This window comes from Sorex fumeus, unplaced genomic scaffold, assembly GCF_029834395.1.
Source record: "Sorex fumeus unplaced genomic scaffold, SorFum_2.1 ptg000155l, whole genome shotgun sequence".
NCBI classification, from domain to species: Eukaryota; Metazoa; Chordata; class Mammalia; order Eulipotyphla; family Soricidae; genus Sorex; species Sorex fumeus.
In genome coordinates, this window is record NW_026606212.1 from 2,913,646 (window position 1) to 2,935,357 (window position 21,712).

At 45.2% G+C, this 21,712-nt stretch overlaps 1 protein-coding gene across 7 annotated transcripts in view; it reads right to left on the reverse strand.

Annotated features, from left to right (window-relative positions):
* The window catches only part of HECTD4 (HECT domain E3 ubiquitin protein ligase 4), a 157,077-nt gene that overhangs the window by 66,445 nt on the left and 68,920 nt on the right, over window positions 1-21,712 (reverse strand). For 3 of the 7 annotated variants that reach the window (XM_056107119.1, XM_056107117.1, XM_056107116.1), the window contains exons 12-25: window positions 17,765-17,997; window positions 17,317-17,462; window positions 16,506-16,576; window positions 15,638-15,743; window positions 14,890-15,010; window positions 14,067-14,195; window positions 12,115-12,239; window positions 11,343-11,496; window positions 10,187-10,287; window positions 6,333-6,531; window positions 3,728-3,874; window positions 2,629-2,733; window positions 1,478-1,641; window positions 340-573 (exon numbers count right to left, since the gene is read on the reverse strand). In XM_056107119.1, coding sequence (XP_055963094.1) covers window positions 340-573; window positions 1,478-1,641; window positions 2,629-2,733; window positions 3,728-3,874; window positions 6,333-6,531; window positions 10,187-10,287; window positions 11,343-11,496; window positions 12,115-12,239; window positions 14,067-14,195; window positions 14,890-15,010; window positions 15,638-15,743; window positions 16,506-16,576; window positions 17,317-17,462; window positions 17,765-17,997 — 2,035 coding nt within the window. The remainder of the gene's footprint in view (window positions 1-339; window positions 574-1,477; window positions 1,642-2,628; window positions 2,734-3,727; window positions 3,875-6,332; window positions 6,532-10,186; window positions 10,288-11,342; window positions 11,497-12,114; window positions 12,240-14,066; window positions 14,196-14,889; window positions 15,011-15,637; window positions 15,744-16,505; window positions 16,577-17,316; window positions 17,463-17,764; window positions 17,998-21,712) is intronic. The other 4 variants (XM_056107121.1, XM_056107120.1, XM_056107122.1 and 1 more) reach the window with 3 other exon arrangements.

Below are 21,712 nucleotides of genomic sequence, written 5' to 3' on the forward strand. Positions count from 1 at the left end.
CACCTTGCAGTGCTCAGGGCTTACTCCTGGATCTGTGCTCAGTGATCACTCCTAGCAGGGCTCAGGGGACCACATGTGGTTCTGGGGAACAAACCCAGGCTGACAGCGTGTAAGACAAGTGTCTTGCCTGCTGTACTGTTTCTCCAGCCCATTCCTAATTTTCAAAAACTTTTTTATCATGATTACTGTGATAGGGTTTCATGCACACAAATCTACCGTCACCAGTGTCCCCGCCCCAATCCACCCTGTCCAGCCACCATCCCTCAACCCACCACAGCAAACTCAGTTCTAAACAGTGTTTTTGGTGGGAAAAATAAAAGGCTACAGAGTCAAACATACTTTATACTTGGTCTGAACTGAGGTCTGGCTCGCCCAGAAATTTCCCTGAGCTTTATCATGATTCCCGGCGGCAGCCGGATGCGGGGCAGGTCGAAGTAGTTCCCGGTGGGAGGCGCCAGCACGTCAGAGGGGTAGGTGAACTCTCGGTCTTCCTCGATGGTCAGAGGCAGCGGGGACGGGCTTGGAGTAAGGGCGGGCGAGATCACACCATTGGCCTCCACCTGCCACTGGCACCTGCGCAGACGGAGAGGGAATCCTTGACTTCCCTAGCCGGAGAGCTACTGGAGGTCTGCAGACAGACCCTGGAGGGAAGCAACCTTATGTGCTAAGGATTTGCTCGTCAAACCTCCAGAGGCTAAAGAAAAATGAGCATACATTTTGGGAAATCTACCTTCTCCCCGACGTTCCTTAAAAGAAAACTTTTAGAAGAAAAGGTAAAAGAATGGCATGGCTATACCATGGCCCTCTCCCCACAACATTCCCACCCCTCACCTAGATCCTACAAAAACACTCTTGCTGTTTGCTGAGTTGGGGGGAGATGCTTTTTTTTTTTTTTGGCAGGGAGGGACACATGGGACACACCTAGTGCTGCTCAGGGGTTCCTCCTGGTCCTGCACTCAGGAATTACTCCTGGCGGGCTGGGGTACTATATGGGATGCCAGGGATCGGGCCTTGGTTGGCTTTTTGCAAGCCACGTACTCCCTCCTCTGTATGGTCTCTCCAGCCCCGGCAGGATTCTTATTTGATTTTGTTTGGGGTCCAAACCCAGCAGTGTCCAGAGGTTATTCCTAGCTCAGTCATCCTAGTGGTGCTCAAGGGACCTCGTGATGCTGGGGACTGAACCTGTGCTCCGGGCCTTGGAACCATCTCCTCGGCACCCTTCTGGGAATTTTTTAATTTCATTCCACAATATTTGGAATGGAAAAAGCTTACGCAATTCAAGGCTCTAACTCTGGATTTTGTAAAGTAAGACCAGAGGCACTTTGGTGTAAACTCCATCTTCTTTCCTAGACACAGTGACCCCTGGGGTTGTCGGACAGGAGGCACCATCTGCTGGGAAATGCACTAGAAATGTCATTTCACAAAAATTCCTTTTTTCCTTTGTGAACAGAACTAGCCTGGGCTGCGCCTCTGTTACCTCTGTAAGAGCTTGGACCGCAACAGCTCCTGGCAGGCCTCTTCCTCTTTGGTGACTTCGGGGCCGTTGTAGAGGATTCTTAGCATGGAACACGCTAACACAGACAGCCCCAAGGCCAGGTCCACCAGGAAGGGCAGGCCTCCCGACACATCCTCCGAGGACTCCTGCAGCGCACAGGGGAGAGGCTGCGTCAGCACCAGCACCAAGTACTGCCATGGCACAGAGGAACAGCACCCCAGAGCAGAGACAGGTGGTGGCACTGGGAAGACCCCAGAGTGAAGGGTCACCAGAACTCTGGAGAGAGAAGAGCCCAGCAGACTTCACACCGAAAACCATGTAAAGCACTTGCAGGGCCTCCCTCAGCTGCCCTGGCAGTGCCTCGGCAAGCAGGGGCCTCCCTGCGAGGTTCTGCCGGTCTCCATCCGGGCTGGAGTCAAGATGCCCAGGACTCCCCTATGGTTGCTCAGGGACTCTTCGTTCAGTGTTCCAGTCACATTTCTGGATGCTTGAGATATGGCAGAGGACAAAACAGAGATCCCTGCCCCAGTGGAGCTTCCATCCTAGCAGGCAATCCCAGCGCAGAGAGTCTTAGCTCACTTAAAATTAAGAAACCTCTTTGTCTAAAACGAGTTCATAGCTCAGGCTCTGGAAGGGTTTCTAGAATTCTCACTACTCTTTATCTATTCCAAAATGGGACAAGAACTAATTTACAAAGATACCCTGGGTGGAGTAGTGGGGAAAGCGAGTAATGGGCACGGTGAACTAAACCCATAGGCAGAATATAAAACAACGAATCAAGCAGAGGCTCCCAGAGCAGGAACAGAAGGGAAATCACCTGATTCTACTCTTAAAACCCAGAATCCAAGTGCCTGCTGGTATTAAGCGCCCAGCTGGTGGCCGGTCGCCACCCCAGGCTTTGAGGATGAAGGGCCAACAAACAGACTCTTCCCAGGCTACTGCACTGATTACTGACCACAACGAGTTCTATCCCCTAGAGCCACAACTTATTACTAATAATCAATTATCACCAAATGGAAGAGATGGATGAAACAGTTGCTCGCATTTTGCCTAGGTTCCAAGGCAAACAGGACATAAACTGAAGCCCAGGGGGAAAGTACACTATGCCCAGAGCAGTGGTTAGCGTCCAGTACCTGAGCACGAACTGTGCAAGCAAAGCCCCACATGGCTTTATCAGGAGTGTTGTGCTCTCGGCCGCTTCTCATTTCGAAGGAGAAGGTAACGGTATCTCCTTCCACCTTAAAATTTAAGGGGAGAAAACAAGACACAATTTTCAGGAAGGCAGTGATTTTCAGAAATTCCCTTTCCAAGGGACCATAACACTATTTCACTCCTTTTCTCGCCTGTTTTTTGACTCGAGTGCTACCCCCTCTCACTCAGACACCAACCTTCAGGGCTCTCTCCTGACAGGTAGTTTGGGGGAGAAGACATCTGTGGACTGGGCTGTGACTGCCCAAGGGCGGGATAAGAGGAAAGATTAATCAAATCTGGAGCATAATTTCAACACATTCCTTAGGCTTCTGTGCATCCTTCCCTCCCCCCTCCACTGGGCCACCTCACTTGCGCCCAGAAGGGAGGAAAGTGGGCCAACTCTTGAGGAACACACAGAGCTGGCAGGCACGCTCTGTGCTGTCTAGCTAATGCCATGAGTGAGAGACAAAAGGCGGGACATTAGGGAACACTTCCTGGTTATGCTGATCCAAGTTTGGATGCATCTAGACTATGCCTCAGTAGTTACCCTCGGTAGTCTATGGCTGAATTAACGAGGGTCGACAGCGTATGTAAAATAAAGGCTTCGGGAAAAGCCTGCGGAGGTATTCAGATTGTAATGGGCAAAACATGGCCCAAATTTCATCGTGAGAATGAATCGTTATTTTTGCTACAAATGCCTGATGAATCACTTTGACAAAACCGTGGTGGTGCTCGGACACCCATCCTCCAGGAACCTAGCATAGAAGCAAGCAGTGAGCAGTGACACAAGTGCTGTGACCGCCTCAGTGCACAGGGTAACTTGTGAAACGGACACAAGTTCTAGACTGCACAGGGGTCTGACACCCTAAAAGTGCTAAGAAGGCCGCTATGAATGAAGCAGATCACGTCCACGAGCCTGGCAAGGTCAGCCCCACCTCAACAGTCACCCCATGACAAATCTGTCTGGGAATTACAGTTAATACTTGAGCCTGTGCGGAACAGGAGTTGGTTTTTGTGTCTCGGCAGAGGTGGATACCATACCTTCACCAAGTCTTTCGGCCAACCAGTTCCTAAGACACTACGGCTGCCATATCCCAGTGTGTTGCCTCCATACTCAGCAACCTTCCTACTGTTTGTGTTAGGCCCCGCGTATATCACCAACTTCAAAACAGAAAATAGACTGTTAGACTGTAAAAGAAAAACAAAAACAACGTCTACAAATAAAAAGGCTGCAAAAAAGAGTTCGTTTAAAAATACATTTATAACCAGGTACTAGTGTCATTACATTTAACTAATAGTTCTGATTCTTCAGTATAACTGTTTTATCCTGGATGCAGTTATTACTACTTATGGGGAAGCCCAAAAGTAATAACAATCATTGAGATCAAAACATATTTTACAAATTACCATAATTTAATTGGTTAGGGGACCAGACGCTAAAAGCCATGCTGAACTACCACACATGTATTTTAATAGCAATATTAATCCTAGTGAATGATCTTTAACTCATTAATAAGTAGACTGCCCCTTAAAGCCTCCCCCAAATTAATAAGAATAAAAGCAAATACAGGTGGATAGATGGTCATTATCTAGCATCACAACAAAATAAAAGCTCCCAAACTCCAAAACTTAATAAACCAAGAATTTTTTTTTTAAATGCAACAAATTGAAAATAAGCCAGATATCTCAGAATGTTGGTTAATGGTAGAAAAGAAAGTAGTAGAAAAGAAAGACATAAATCTGGGCTAGAAAGGAAGCTGCTTCTTCTTGGGCCAGCTGTCATGTATCAGTATTTCAATAAAAGCCACTCATTCATATTCAAATGCCCAATTCTCCACATACAGGAGAAACACTGAGAGGTTATTTGACATTCAGAGACTTTCTGAGGAAGAAGAAAGTTTGAATAACTAGCCAATCCTGTCTTCTTGGCTGCCACTCACTGCGTGGGGGGCCTCAGCTCAGACCCCAAAGCGGTACTGGTAGCCCCAGACTCTGGCCCTTCTGTGACTCTTGACCCTTTTGGGCCTTTTGCTGACATCAGTGAAGGAGCACTGGAAAAGGGTTACTTTGGCCCAGCTGGTCAGCCTCTCTGCAGCCACACTTAACACTCAAGTCTGCTGCAGGTAGAGATCAGCAAACACGGAAAGGTGTGAATTACTGGTTTCCGTTGTTTGGGGTTTTTTTATGGAGACACAAAATGACACCAACTAAAATGTCCCACTTCTATGTAACAGTCGTATCACTAGAAGGTGGAAAATGGGGTACCTACTGCTGCAAACTCTGAAGGGAATGCCACTGATGCCCGGAGACAGTTTTTGAAAGCACACCCCCCGGCCCCCAAAACATCTACATGTTCTTGCTTCTAGACAAGCTGGGTTTTAGAAGTAGTCTTCTTTTGCTTGGTGTGTATTTTTTTGGTCACACGCAACTGTGCACAGGGCTTACTCCTGGCTCAGTGCTCAGGGATCGCTCCTGGCTCTGTGCTCGGGGGCCATATTTGGAGCTGGAAGTCAAACCCAGGTCAGCTGCATGCGAGGCAAGCGCCTTACCTGCTGGATTATCTCTCCGGCCCACTAGAAGCAAGTCTTACACTCCTGTCCCACCTGGGAACCGCCACTATTCTAAAAGGTAACAGGAAGAGGATCCCAGAGCTTGCTCTGGATGCTTCACTATGCCACAGAAGATCCAGTTAACCCTTCAGAGTGTGAAAACAAAAGTACTTTTATTTTTATTTTGGTATCCTCTGACAGGAAGAAGGATGATTTGCCAAGATACAGTTCAAAGAATAAAGACAACAATCTACATTTTAAAAGTCTTGTTTTTCAAAGCTAACAGATCATTCTTTAGTTCTCTTTTATGTGCTACATAAATTCATTAGCATTTCCTCATATGCTAAATATGATAATTTACAATCAAATAAAAAAATAAAAAAAAAAAAACAACTTCCCTGATCCTTTTACTTTTTTGAAAGGGAGAGAGCCCGGCCAAGAGATGCTCAGGCGATTCTGGGTCAAAGGGGAAACTGGTTGAATGTGGAGCCTGGGGATGTGATACCGCAGGGTCCCACCGTGCCAGAGCCCACCCGGGGTGCCAGGAACCCAATCGTGGCCTGCTGCATGCTAGACATGGCCTTTAGCCCGGCACTGTTTCCAGCTCCTTCTTTGACTGTTAATCATTAAGCTACTAGGTAGAAAACTATACTTCCTCAAAATCTGTGTGGGCAATGGCAAAAGAGAAAAAAAACCAATTTAACTCAATATAAACCTAGGTTCTTGTAGATCAGAAATTCATCTGAAAGTCACCTTCTCCCAAAAGATACATGAGAAGCCCCAAGAGTTCAACAGTCAGACCTTTCTAGACAATGGTTCAGCCATCGACAGGAATTCCCAGCACAGAGGAAAGGTGGGAGGGAGGCAGAGAGGAAAGGAGCGTCTTCTGGGACTCCCGTTGAACAGAGCGTTCAGACAACGGCCGCAGCCTGCGGAGACGCTGTCTCCTTAACGCCCCAGTCACTACCCTCCAGGGAATGAGCTTAGGAGAGTTCTCCTGAGAGATCTGCATACGGAAATAAGTAGGCAGCAAAGAAACAGAAGAAGCACTGAAGAGCTGGGCGTCTCAGAGGAGCTACCAAACGGCTCATGCTTACTTTGTCGTAGTCATACTGTGAGGAGCACCTGCTGTCGAATCTCAGGTACAGGCAGCGCGCCCCCGGGATGTGGACGGTCTCCTTGAATTTATAGTTGTCTCTGACAGGGTGCACGGTCTCCACCGTCTTCCCGGCGGCCCAGGGAGCAGGGATCTTTAAGCCTGTGAGGAAGCCTGGCTCTTCCTTCTCTTCCAGCATTCTAAGAACAGAGAAAGTGACTTACGAGCAGGAAAAATAAAATGCATACACTGTAAAATTTTATTTATTTATTTATTTATTTTTGGTAGTAAAACAGATTTTATTTGGAGGGTTTTAAGATGTGGAGGAAAAGAGAGAGAATAATGTGCTCAAGAGAAAACGCGGGCTTCTCCAAGGGCGGAGAGAGCCCCTACACACATCCCAGCATTAGATATGAAAGCATGAAAGTACACATCTCAAGAGGAGAAATGTGGGCGACACATGTGCTCGGTCACATGGGAGCAAGCGGCACATGGGCTTGGGCAGCATATGTGCTTTTTTTTTTTTAATGGGGGAACTCTTCCACCACCAATGGGAAATGTCCACTGGGGAAGGGACGGGTGTTGGAACATTCTATGACTGAAGCCGATCATGAACAACTATGGAACTGTGTCTCTCATGGGATCCAACATAAATAAATATTTTTTAAAAAAGAATGGGGAACTTTCTCTCTCTCTCAGAGGAAGTTGTGATCATATCTGGGATATAACATTGCCAATCTGCATGCAAAGTTACTCAGAAAAACAAAACAAAAAATTAAGATACTGTGAAAAAAACTATAAACTGGCCACTTTCCAGATCTTGCAGGCTGAGCTTCGATGAAGGTTCCTTTGATTGGTCTCTCAGGTAAGTGCTGAGAACCACACGGGTCTGCGTGACCCCTCTTGACTGTAATTCTTTATTTTTTGGGGTTTGGGGTCACACCCGGGGTGCTCAGGGGTAACTCCTGGTAGTGGTGCCCAGGGTACCCTATGGGATGCCGCGTGCTAGGTGAGCACCCTCCTAGCTGGACTCTCACCCTTTCCCCCCTGGAGTGTGATTCTTACTGGAGAAAAGTTTCTTCAAACATCTACTGGGCCTGGTGGGAGAGAAAACGGTGACAGCAGAGGGGCCCAAGGGGTCTTAAAATGTCTGCATGAATGACTTATTTGTGCCTTTTAAATATTTTCTCTCAAAAAAAGTGGCTTAAACGGCACCAAACCGGCACCCAGCGCGAAGCGTGGCCAGAGTGGGCCTGCGCAGATGGCCGCGGGGCCCATGGGGTGACAGTGACCAGGGCTACTGCAGCTCGGCACGCTGCGCAATCGGCCGCCACGCTGGCAGACGTTTAGTGTGAATGAATAAGGCTCTCTGGGTTCACCTTGGCACCATAGAGTGCCCGGGCTCCCACCATGGGGGGCCGGCTCAGGCAATCACGGCCAGCAGGGTGTCCCTGACCCCATTTCTTCCCCAGACCAGCCTGCACAGTCTGTGCCACCCACAGCATATTGTGGAGGAAAACCTCCCTGAGCACCAACTGTCTGGGGATCCAGGGTGGGGGAACGTGCCCCCTGGTCAGGCTCTGCTGGCCTGGTGACTGTAATCCACCCAGAGCGCCAGGGTCATGAACAGTAGCAGTCCTGGCCCCAGTCCTAGTCCCTGCCAGGGCCACTACTCTGTTGCCACTGGGGCCCAGAGGGTGCAGTGCCATCAGCAGGTCAACCTGGTGATGCCCCCGGCCTTCCTGACACCCCATAATCACCACTATGCCTTTGGCTGGACTCCAACAACACAGGGCCAGTTGGAAACTAAATTGCCAAAGGTTAGGTATGTGGGAGTCACGCCCACAAGCCACCTCCGGTTCAGCCAATCCAAGATCATTTTTCGACCTTGCGCCAGAGATCTGTAAATAAGATCTCGAAAGAGATCCAAAGCTACAGTTAATCTCAGACCCACGCAAGTCTGAACAGACCAGGGCAAACCGAAGCGGGCAGGTCAGCCTGCTGCCTGCCCAAGCAGAGCCCTGGGCAGCGGCTTGCTCCCACAATCCAAATGACCACCATGCCCCTAGCCAGACTCCACTGTCTAGGGATGGACCTCACTGAGATACAAATCTGTGAAAATTCAGGTGTGCAGCTTTTGTGATTGAAAACTCCAGGCTTTCTTGGGTTTGAGATGGGCTACCTCCCCCCACCCCCATCTCCCTGGGAAGACCCAGCAGTCACGTCCACACCCCAAAGCTGTCACACAGTCAAAAAAAAAGCTACTCCAGTTGTACCTTCCTATTTAAAATACTGAACACCCTGAAACAAACATGATGACCTCTTAGTACCTGTACTGCAAACCAAAATACACAAGAGAAGAGAGAGAAAGAAGAAAAGTGCCTGCCATCGACCGGGGGTTGGTGGGAGGGAAACTGGGGACACTGGTGGTGGGAAATGTACATTGGTAGATATTGGTATTGAACATTGTACAACTGAAACCCAATCATGAACAGCTTTGTAATGGTCTATCTCATGATGATTTGATTAAAAAAAAATGATCTACTGGACCTGACGGCTCAAGGACTCCACAGCCTCAGGTCCTGCAATGCAAACTCCGAGCACTTGAACTGAGCTACTGTGGAACTCTTACTTGCCTTTAACTCTTCACTGACCACTCTATAGTCAATTGTGGCCATGTAAACTGCATACAAACTAAAATTTAAAATTCAGTTCTTTCCATGTTGTGAGAGCTCAGTAATTGCATGTGACAATGGCCCCTAGTAGCCAGTGGCACAGACACACCTTCTCGTCACTGCTCCAGGTCACTGCTCTAGGGAGACCCACAAGTCGTCCCTTTCTGATCAGCGCTGTTACTGATTTACTCAGATATAAGTGACATGGGACAAACTGAACTTTCCTCTTTTCTGCAATGCCAGAGATGGAACCCAGAGCCTTTTACACAAGGCAGGTGCTCCACCACTAAGCCACAATCCCAGCCCTAACCTGTACCTCGCTGAAGCAGACAACTTGCTATTTTCGGTCACGTGTATATATAACCAGGAAGGTTGTTCCTCTGGACAATAATTTCATTTTCTGTCACTTGAAGTTAGTCTGTACTTTCCAGCTTTTTGTTTTTTGGGAGGGCTGTACTCAGCTGTGCTCAGGGCTTACCCCTGACTCTGTGCTCAGGGATCACTCTTAGTGGAACTCAGAGAGCCATTCAGGGTGCTTGGAATTGAACCCGAGTGGCCTTGTACAAGGTAAACACCCTACTTGCTGTACTATTGCTCTGGCCCCTGAACTTTTTGGTTTTATGCAAAAAAAAAAAATCATAAATATGTTTTTGGGTGAAACTGAATTCCTTTAATACCTTTAATACCCAGTGTAAGTATTCTGAGATTCATTCTCATTTTGCTCCTTTTAATTACTGAGTAGGATCTGGTTGTATGGATTTACCACAATTTGTGTATCTATTCACCAGTAAATTGACACTGAGTCACCATAATAACCTACACTTTCTTTTCTCTTACATAAATACCTAGAAATAGAAGTCATTTTACTTTTTAAAACGTTTGTTCTATCCCTATCATTAGTTTTGAGAAATCTTGTTAATTCTAAACTAATCTCTTGATCCATTAAGTTTATTCTAATCTGCTCCTATAAATCTACGATTCTGTAATTATCTGTGAAATTTTGAAGTCTCTTTTTTCCCAGTTAGAAATCCTTGCCCAAAAAAACCCCCAAATATATATATGCATATATATACATATACATTATATATATTTACATATATATATATAGTTGAGAAAGAAGTATCAGGCCTTCACCAGAAGGAAACAAGAACGAGACTTCTGCAGCAAGAGCAGCCCTCACCTCTCTTCGGGAAACAGTCTGCCCTTCTGGTCCACTGTGCCACATGGAGAACAGCCCATCTCGACAAACACTGGACACTGGGTTTTAAGCAGCAAAGCCGTCTGAAACATATAATTATTCCTTAAAGTGCTTACTGTCAGTTACATGGAGTCAAATTTATTCATTTATTTTGGTTTGAGGTCTCCATGAGCCAGTGATCAGGGATTACTCCCAGCTCGATGCTCAGGGGACCATGCAGTACCAGGGATAGAACCTGGGCCTCATACATACAGAGCATGTGTTCAGCCCTTGGAGCTAGCTCTCTAGCTATTCTCACTTAAAAGGGCAAGGAGCTAGCTCAGGGACCAGGGGTACGACCTTGCATGCACAGGGCCTGGAGTTCCAGGTGGGGCCCAGAGTGTTGCATGACCAGGCCCTAGCATGGAAACGTCCAGCCTGGTTAGCCGAATAGCATCAGGAGTGGCTCCAGGTTCCCTGAGCAACGCTTGGGAGGTCTCCCCCAACACCCCCAGAAGGGAATTCTTACTTAAATCGTCTTTTACCAATTCCAGTTTTCCAGGCTTCGCTAGGAAATATACTTTGCTATTTAGACCTCTTAATATCATTTTGTTTATCGCTAGAACAGATTGTATCATTTATATTAGTTAGCAAGAGCCAAAAAGAATTCTGTATGCCATTCTAGCAAGAGTTCTGGAGCACGTAGAATAGTGTTTTATTTAAATTTTTTGCAAGGGCTTCATAATATTTTTCCATTTTGATTGAGGTGCTGGGATTTATAGTACTGTTAATGATACTTTGACGCAGACATCGTCCCAATGCCACACCCCCATCAGAGTGCCCGCTTCCCTCCACCAATGTCCCAGGGACATCTCCCTTCTGCACCCCGCAGCAAGCTCACTCTCTGATTCTGTTGTTTTTGGCAGAAAATAGCATTTTAATAGGTGATCCATAATTGACACCACTAAAACAATGCAATATTTTAGTCAAGCAAATAACTTTTCCCCTTAATTATCCATTTTTACGAGCCGGCAGATGATTTTCTCTATTGCATCAATTCTGCCATTTGTTTCACAAAACTAGAACTCTGTGTATTGTCTTTGGCGCCCGAGGCACTTGTGCTGGCTGGCGAGAGGGCTGCTCTGCCCACGGGTCCTACCTGGCTAGTGTAGAGCACCAGCTGCACCAGCTGAGGCATCAGAGCATCAGCCATGGTCAGAGTCTGGAGATTCGGATGCATCAGGGATGTGAGTAGAACTGGAAGAAGGTGACCAAGCATGGTAGCCTTGGTAACTTGTTCCAAGCCTTTTAACCTAGAAAAAGTTCAAGGAAACACATAGTCTCAGCAATTCTGATTCATGTACAAGGAACCAACAGCTTGTTTTTCTTTTATTTTATTGCGGGATGGGAACATTGAGCATATGCAAAGCAAGTGCTCTACCACCAAGCCACAACTATGTCCCCAATCCCCCCAGTGTCATTTGTTTGTTGGGGCCACACCTGGGAGTACTCAGGGCTCAGAGCCACATTCCCGGCTCTGTGCTCAGGGATCACTCCTGACAGTGCCCAGTAGGTCATATGGGGCATGGGGGATTGAACCCAGCTCAGCCGCATGCAAGGCAAGTGCCCTATCCGTTGTCCTATCTCTCTGGACCCTGGTGTCACTCTTATCTGATACATTATTTATCGCAGCTCCTTGAACTAGCTGAAACCCCTATACTTGCAGTGATTCAGTCCCCAAGTGTCTCCTTTGTACCGCTGAAGGAGAAGAGGAGGAGCGCTAAGTTGTAAAGGTTTCCTCCCTAAGCCTGGTTCGTGCCAGAAAAGGTTTACATAACGCACTTCAGAGGCCCTCCAGAGCACTTTCCTAGGAGTTCTAAGATGCAAAGAGCTGCGTGAGGGGCGGTCCCTGACGGTCCCCAGGCTCTTACCTCTGCTCGCGGTCAGGCATGTCACTGTTGATGAGGGCAGTTGTGACCTGCTGCAGCATTTCCAACACTTCATCACACCCCGTCAGGATCTGGGTGGCCAGCGCCAATATGCTGACCTTGAGCTCCTAGGCAGAAAGTATCTAAGTATTACTCTGGAGCTTTCTGATGAGCAGACACTTACAATCACACGAAACGATGCACTCAACGATGCATTTAAATGAAATAATGACGTGGTCAAAACAAGCCAACGCAGGAAGTTCTGCTATGATGGCAAGTTGCAGTTTGGATTGGGAGACTAAGGCCTGGAGTGCTGACAGAATACGCAGCATTTCACCAGGAGCACGCCGAGCCCCGGGAGAAAACGCGTTTCTCCCATCCCCGCCAGCACAAGAGCGCTTCCGTGGCCAGCCACAAACTGTCCAGGTGGAAGACTGCCTTGGGTGGTATGAGGATAGCTAAAGAGAAAAACAGAACAGTAAAAGGCGCATGTAGAGGCGGTGAATAAAATGAGACAAAAACACAACATTCTGAAACAGTACAAGTGACCTTTTTGCTTATTGTCTTAAATCCATCACATTTGAAAATAGGCAAGTTTAAAATTTTAATTAACGTAGCAGACTAGTGTAGCAGTCAACAGGCTATTAAACTTAAACATGGGTTATTTGGCATTAAAAATACCCATTAGAGTTCATCTGAGTACAAATACTAAATATTCGTTAAGGTGCACTAGTTAAGATTATAGAAATGTTTAGTTTATATTTTCTATTAATGAACATAACCAAGTCTTAAGACAAAAAAATCTAGTTTTAATTTTTCCCAGAGATCCTCAACAGCCAAGCCTATTCTGCCTTTACGAACCAGCACTTTTTTTTCCCATCAGTTCATTAAGAACTTAAAAGTTTGATCCTTCAAATAGAAAACACTGGTTTTCAGTGGTGGAATTTTCTGGGGCCCTTTATGGTATGATTAACATATTTTTATCATAAAGAGAAAAGGAATTCTCAACTGACTAGACATCCTCACGGCAACTGCTGAGGGCAATAATTATCTTCCCTTTTTATTGATTAGGAAACTAAGCAAGAGAATTAAATAAGAAGCATCAGCAATTTTAATGACTAATTTGTATATTCTAGCCTGTTTAATAACTGATTAAGTGATATACTCATCAATATAAACTTGCATAAAAATATTATCATGTATACTATGGTAAGAAAAAGGCAAACTGATGGTGATGGTGGCTGTCATCTTTAAGGCTTCTGTGGTTACTTTTTCAGTCTCTTAGCCAAAATTTAAGAAGAATCAAGAAGAATCAAATTCTTACTGATTTTTCTAATTCTCCCACAAAGATGAAATTCTGAAGAACAAAGCAAACAACAGCCTTGAGTACCTGTCAAAATTGTAACATTCACTGCTATCATTTTTTTTAATTGCTACAAATGATCACAGGGAGCAAACTATTGAATTTACACAGAAACTGACTGAAAGATAATCAGAGAAAATGAAATAAACTAGAGGTTTAAAACTTAAATTAACTTAATATCACGGTTATGAGAAAATTATCACCTTTTAAATATTATTTTAAAAGAATATACTGAAAAAAGAATAGGCAACCAAAAGAGAAATATTTTTCAAATATTATGCTTTCAGATTTATTTATAACTTTCAAATACTTATGAGATCACTTGTAAGTGCCATATTTCACGGTTATTCTTAAAAACTCTGAAAATAAACAAAGGCACAAAAAGATTGACAGGAGCACATGGATGTAAGTATGGCGATCACTGTGCAGTGACATAAAAATCTATGAAATGAGGTCCCCAATCTTCCCTCTCTCACAAAAATATAAGCCACAGAGTGAAATCTGACACCAGAACACACGGAAAGTTAGCCAGTTAAGCTGTGCTGCTCGCACTGGGTGGAAAAGCATCGTTAGAATAAAGCTTGGTGTTTACCTGTACCTTCAATGTCTCTCCCTGCAACGAGTTGTCACTGTCATCGCTCTCATCGGGCTTAATCAAAACAGTGTTACTGAGAAGGTGGTTCTGAACTGCCATCAGATAGCGCAGGCAGGAGGATGCAGCCTTTAACATAAACAAGGGCACTTAAATGATCTAGATCCTACTGGAAGAAGGGAAGCATGTGATCCTCATGTTTTTAAAGATTTGGACAAGGGAAGCAAAAGAGAAAGCATAAAAGCAGATGGAGTTAGTTTCTAGGTGACTTACTGACTTGACACAGGGCTTCTGAAACATGATTCAACACATTCGCCATAACTTCCTGCCTTCAGCCCCCTTATCCATCATGTTACTTACTCGAATTTTTGCCTCGACAGTTCTGCTCCCCAGCCCCTCACATCCATCTCAGTCAGAGGAGACTCAACCAACCCCTTGAAAGAATCTTTTGATCTCTATCAGCTTCTCTACACTTATCAGTTTTTCTAAACTGATGTCTAAGCAACACTGAATTCAGAGTTCATGGGGGATGGAGCCTGGGCATGCTGCTACTTGCTAGTTTAAACAAAATAAAAACATCCACATTCAGTCAAACAGTTATTGCATCAAGAAAAACTAGTCTTTGGAGAAAGCAGTGTCATACTTTGTAAGTACTGAAAGCACCGCCTTGTCTAGTTTGCCATCACCATCCACTGACTTCATTAATCTCAGTTGCACTCTGAGAAAGTTCATGTGTTCCTCTCCACACACACACCTCAACACGCTAACGTGAAAAAAGGAACACTTGAGAAAAGGTTGCTTAATCAAACATATATTTACTTACAGGCACAGTTGAAAGGAGTTTTTGAAAATCATCTTTAGAGACAGTTTGGCACTTAGTGATTAAGATACAGGATTCTCTGACAACAATCTTCAGAATGTAGTGTAAAAGCTCATCATTTAGTCTTCAAAATGTCCAAAAAAGAACAATGAGATATTGATGGTTTATGAAAATTAATGACTATCACTGGATAGATTTGAACATATAATAAATTGTGTCGATCTTATGTAACTTATAAAATACATAAAATTTTATTCATAAAATTATGTAATGTTTATGATTAAACACAAAACATAAAATTGATTCTATAAGCAAATCACCTTACTCGAGAACGGTACTAACAATTTTATTATCTAAATTGAGGGATAAAAATAAACTGGTATCCAACCACCTAGTCCAAAATTTTATAGCAAAGCTAACCCCTTCCTCCCCTCTCCAGCCCTTTGTACCTTCATCCTCTCTCACAGACAATATGGATCATGGGCCCCGCTCCCAAGATTTCTTACATAAGGTCTCCAGTTAATTCCACTAAATACCACTTACTGCAGGTCCCAGTTTACTGGTAACACTCTAACATGTTATTATAATCCCTGAGGGCAATTGTAGAACTTTTTCAACTGATGCATGCCTTACTCTTCACATGGCAATTATTTGATGAGCTATTACAAGAAACTCAGTTGATCAAGCCCCCGAAGAGTAAGTCGGCTCCTGAGAAGAGCACAGAGGCAAGCAGTAACGGAACTGGCGTCACCTGTAATGGTCATCCTCCTCGCTGCCGAATCGGTTGTTTTGAAGCTGTTCAGCTAAATTGGTGAGGATCACATCCCTCAGCTGGGAAAGGCCGCTGTTTCTCTCTCCTGTCACAAAACAAAGCTCCGTATACTCCCCGTGGAATTACATCTAGAAAACTAGTTCGGATCAAAAGAGGTTCTTTGGGGCCCGGAGTAATAATACAGTGGGCAAGGTGCTTGCCTTGCGTGCAGCCGACCCAGGTTCAATCCCCAGCGTCCGCTACGGGCCCCTGAGCACCGCCAGGAAAAATTTCTGTGGGCAGAGCCAGGAGTAAATTCTAAATATTGCGAGTGTGGCCCAAAAGTACAAATGAAGAAAGTTCTTTAATAAGCAGCCTGCCAACAATATAGGGGCAACATGTATAGGTTAAACAAAAAGCAGCAAATGGGAACCTCAGCTAATTTCCGAATCAGTAGTCCTGCTTTAAGCATGGCTGTGGGTGGGTGCCAAGGATTTACACAGAGAGGTTGTTCCTCTCTGTGCTTCCTGTCGTTCCGAAATTTTGTGGTGCTGCAAGACGTCTTATTAAAAAGTACCAATGGCTGGGTCAGAGAGACAGCACAGGGGCTAAGGCCCTTGTCTTCCACGCACCCCCTTGGGCCCACCCGCGGTCCATCGCCCGCACTGAATAGGATCCCCAGCACCACCAGGGGTCACTCCTGAGCAAGGAGCCAGGAATAGCTGAGAACCCCCAAACCAAACAAAACAAATAAAAAATAATGATGACTAATAGATATGAAAATATCTGCTGTCTTAATAGTTAGCTGCTTCCTTAGGAGCATAAAAAAAAGGATGGCTGCAAAAGATAATTAAAGGAGAAATCTCACCTTCTGTTAAAACCAGCTTAAGTAAGTTATTGATTTCCGTTTCACCTGGGTACAAGATATTCAAACCAGAGCTGAAATGACAGGAAAGCAAACAAAACTTTTAAATGGAAATGTCCTGAAAAATTCAATTTCTCAATACCTAAATTTTTAATAATGCCAATTTGATTACCTAAAAAGAAAATAAAACTGGAAAAGTTTGACCTAAATTCATTGTTGTGATAGAGCTTGGTCACCTCCTGTTAGCTGGGAACCGTCTCGCCCCCCACCTGTCGATTATCAAAACCACCTCCTCCCAGGTAAGTGGCAGAACTGACTGTAGAGGACAGAGCTCTGGAAGTCAGCCCCACTAGGGGTGGTCCTTTGAGGAGCGAAATTTCTGCTTCTCAACTTTTCCAACTGAGCATGAAGAATGCACTGTAAAGAGCACTAGGATTTTTTTCTCTTTCCTGTGACATGAAATCCATGTGCAAATAAAGCGAAGCACAAATTTCAGGTGTTCAAGCTTGTTCAGTGCTGATGCTAGCACATGGCCATGAAATCTTGACCATAAGCACAACAGTGAAGCGTTGCAGAAGGTTCCTTACGGTACGAGGTTCTGTTCCCTAAAGGCGGACCCAAGCCTTGAAACAACCAAGGTCATAGTACTGGCAGAGCGAAGAGCAGACTGCTAGGACAGCATTTCTGCTCCAGAGACAGGAACCCACGGAGCAACATGGGGAACGGGAAGAGACGGTCATGCTCTTCCAGCCTTCAGCGAAAAGCACAATGAGGTGGGAAGCATTTGGCACCAAGACTACTGCTTGCTGCATACCTGATGGCAAGGCAGACTTCCTTCTGAATTTCGTGGCAGATTTGATCTTTCGGAGCCATCAACAACTGCCAAAGAAGCAATCCTGACCGGCGGATGATGTCTCGATTCCTTTCAGTTTGTGGGCTGAAGAAAAATTTAAATACCACCTATGGAAACATAAGGGGCATATCTAAAAATGCTAATTCTTCTGGGGAGAAAAGGATCCCTGTGAAGTACACGGTGAGTTTTTATTAACCATAATCTCTTTGACTATATCATGGTATAATTACAGGAAATGTTTCACAATGTAGTTATTGCAATGAGCCACAGATAACAATACTTTCCCTTAACCACAGTGGAAGGAAGATAAGGATAATTCGAATTCTGGGATGAGGATGAGGGAGAATGAGCTTTGATTTGTGCTTCTTTTTCTCTATTATCTTATTTCTCTCCAAAACAGTGTGCTTACCTGGAATACGACGAGAATGCAACGTATAATACAGGAATCTCCATTAACCATGGCCTTCTCCATAATGTCACAAATACTGCTAAGATGGTGTGCTTCAATCGGATGCTGCTTGCCCAAGACACTTGTGATTGGCAGATTGGGGTTGGTAGCAAGAAGATTGAGTTGGTGTATGCACATCGCACCAACGTGGTGCAGTAATTGGTTTATAACCTCATTTGTGGTTATAGCCTCATCTAGGGGATGAAAGGAAACTCAGTGAGGAAAGACCTTTCGATGTGTGGTGCCCGAGAAACGGATCTCTAACATACAAAAGATGCACACACCCGCGGGGAGAGTGTCTTGGTTCCAAGCTCTTCTGCTACTACTAGAAAATCCTTTTTTCTGCCCTAGAACTCTGGGCTGAGACGCCTGAAATTTTCACTTTTCTAAAACACAAGTAGCTGACTTCCTAACTTCTGAAGGTTTTCCCTGTGCAGGACAACTGGGCTAAGCGATCTGCATACATAATCCTACTAAAGCATCAGCATTAGAAGCTGCTTCAGTCCCAGAGGAGCAAATCAGGAGCCAGAGACCAGAGTCGCTGAGACGTTGAGCTGGAACTTGAATGTAGACCATCTCGGTCCAGAGCCCAGCTGGCAATCATCCCAGTCTACCTAGCAGAGCTCTTCTGTGACAAAAACCCCATTTCCTCATCTCAGGGATCACTCCTGGTCGTCTGGGGCACCAGGGGTCGAACTGGGGTCGGCTGAATGCAAGAGAAATGCCTAACCCCCCAGTATTAAAAAGTAAATTTTGGAACATTGAAAGAAGAGCTCTTTGGATCGGGGTGTCCAGTGTCACCTAAGAATCATCGAGAAGAGCATCTCTTGCTTTTCATGCAGATCAATGCCTTGGTGCTCACTTTGCACAGATCAAAAGCACCGGCCCTGAGTAAATCAGTCTACAGTCTGAAGCCAAATCCAAGAACTACTGGTGTAGTTGAGCTGCCAGCAGGAAACTTGCTGAGAAAAAGGCACCTGTGCAAGCCCAGTGTTTCCTATTTATTCCTTTATTTAGGTTTTGGGGCCACACCTGGCACTGCTCAGGGACTACTTCAGGCTCAGTGCTGAGAGGTGGCTCCTGATAGTGCTGAGGGAACTCTGCGGTGCCAGGGATCGGAACTCAGCCTCCTGTATGCGCTCTCACTGGCCCTGAAGCCTATTTTTATCCTCCAACTTTATCATGAGCTACATGATAGATCTATACAGAAATCTCTGAGCATCTAGCCTTTTATTTATTTATTTATTAGGCTTTTTGGGGATCAAACCTGGGTCAGCCATGTGCAAGGCAAGCACCTTAACCACTGTACTCTCTCCCATTTAGTTTCTAAATAGGTCTAAAACTAAACATAGTTGTGGCTAATGATCTTTTTTTGTTTTAGTTTTTTAATTTTATTTTTTTAATTTTATTTTTTTATTTTTGAGTCACACTTGGCTATGCTCAGGAGTTACTCCTGACTCTACACTCAGGAATCACTCCTGGCGGTGCTCAGAGGACCATATGGGATGCTGGGGATCAATCCAGGTTGACCGCGTATAAGGTAAACACCCTCCCTGTTGTACTGTCGCTCCAACCCTTCCCCTTTCTTTTATGTCAGCCTTGTTGGAACTTTTTTGCAGACATGATGGGTTATCCTTAAAGGATTTAAACTAGTCAGATGATTTCGCTTATATGAGGAACACAGAGACGCAAAGCAAGACTGTGGGTGTGAATATGGCGCAGCAGTAAAGCACGTGCCCTATGAAGCCTTCTCTCAGTACAAATAGAAAACACATTCATCACATGCTACATAACATGACACCCGTGAGAGAATAGGAAAGCATTCCACCTTTGCTGTATTCATCCCTCAAAGTGATAACCTTAGTTTAAAATGAGAAAACAACACATGAACCCAACCAAGGGATAGTCTATAAGATACCAGAGCAGTGTTTCTCAAAGCTGTCTTTTTAATGGGTTTTTCTTTTTTTTTTTTGAATAGGATAAATTTATCCATCTATGGCAGCATTATTCTTCTCACCATCTCAAGTCTACTGTTGAGCTTTTCTAGTGATTTTCTTTTTAGTTACTGACTTTTTTAAAAAATAGAATTTCCTTAGTTCTCTTTTCTAATTATTTATTGAAATACATAACTTTGTTAATTTGCTTGTTACATTTTCCCTTCATTGTTTTTTCAAGGGGGGGCCTTACTCAGATGTGCTCAGGGCTTATTCCTGGTGTGGTGCTCAGGGATCACTCCTGATGATGCTCCGGGAACCACATGCAATACTAGGGATTGAACCCAAGTTGGGCTGGAGCAATAGCACAGCGGTAGGGCGTTTGCCTTGCATGCAGCCAACATGGCCGACCCGAGTTCAATTCCTCCGCCCCTCTCGGAGAGCCTGGCAAGCTACCAAGAGTATCTCGCCCACACAGCAAAGCCTGGCAAGCTGCCCGGAACGTATTCGATATGCCAAACACAGTAACAATAAAGTCTCCAATGGAGACATTACTGAGCCCGCTCGAGCAAATCGATGACCAACGGGAGGACAGTGACAGTGAACCCAGGTTGGGAGTGTACAAGGCAAGTGCCTTACCCACTGTACTATCTCTCTGGCCCCTTTTCTGTTTTTAAGACTGACTTTCTAACGACCTGTATTTCTTAGAACTCAACTAAAGATTAGTTAGAAGTTGTATTAAATATCCACTTGATTGACGGGGGCAAGCGTCGTCCCTCCACCTGCCCCCTAAAAACCCTGGCGGCCGCCAACTTCCAGAATCCAGTGAGAAGTGCAGGTGCGCAGGTTCAGTGATGGCAAACCCCAGGCCTCAAGGGATAGGGGATGGGCCGGTCCTTCTCATCCCCCTGTTCCCATGGGACTCTGGAGGTCATGCCCACAAACTGCCTCCTGCTGCTACTTAAGCTCCTTAACAGCCGTGATCCAGAGACACACAAAAGAATCTCCTAACCGAGCAGAGCAGCTCACTGAAGAGATTTCTCCACACCCTAGTTATCTAAAATTTTAGAATTCTAGGAGCATGCAACACCTTATGCCATTCATAACAAGCAATACAAAAGAGGAGACTGCCTGCCATGGCGGGGGAGGGGTTAGGAGGGAATACTGCGGACCTTGGTGGTGGAAGATGTGCACTGGTGGAGGGTCGGGTAATCGATCATTGTATGACTGAAACTCAAACAGGAAAGCTTTGTAACTATATCTCACGGTGATTAATTTTTAAATAAAAATCTAAAAAGAAAAAAAATATCCACTGATTATTGTGGCCTTTTTCCCTTGTGTAATTTGAGGAGAGCATATTAAAGTGCAGGCCATGGTCTTCTCTGCCCTGGTTTCACTACTGCAGGTCCTGGTCATATTTTCACTTTCCTAAATGTGTTTGCACACCTGGGGTTCCTTCAAGTATGTGTGAATAGAGTCCTTCAGGCCTCCTCTGCACTGATGCATAGAGAGCGTATCAAGGTCCCCTTTACCTTCTCAATTTCCAGAACTCATAGGAAAAATCTTGCTACTCACCCTACTCAGGATCACAACCTCAACTGGCTGAGCCACTGGTTTTCTCTGTTGCTTTGTCGCCAAGATTACTACGGTTCCTGACAGTCCTATTGAGCATGTGGCTTTCACCATGTTCTGCCCCAGGACAGCAAAATTGCCTCTTCCTGGTAGAGTTACATGAGCAGCATCATCCTGTTGGAATTACATGTGCAGCACCTTCCTGGTGGAGTTACATGAGCTGCTCCTTCCTAGTGCAGTTACATGAGCTACTCCTTCCTGGTGCATTTACATGAGCTGCCCCACTCTGATGGAATTACATGAACGGCACCATCCTAGTGCAGTTACATGAGCTGTCCCTTCCTGGTGTATTTACATGAGCTGCTCCTTCCTGGTGCACTTACATGAGCTGCCCCACTCTGAT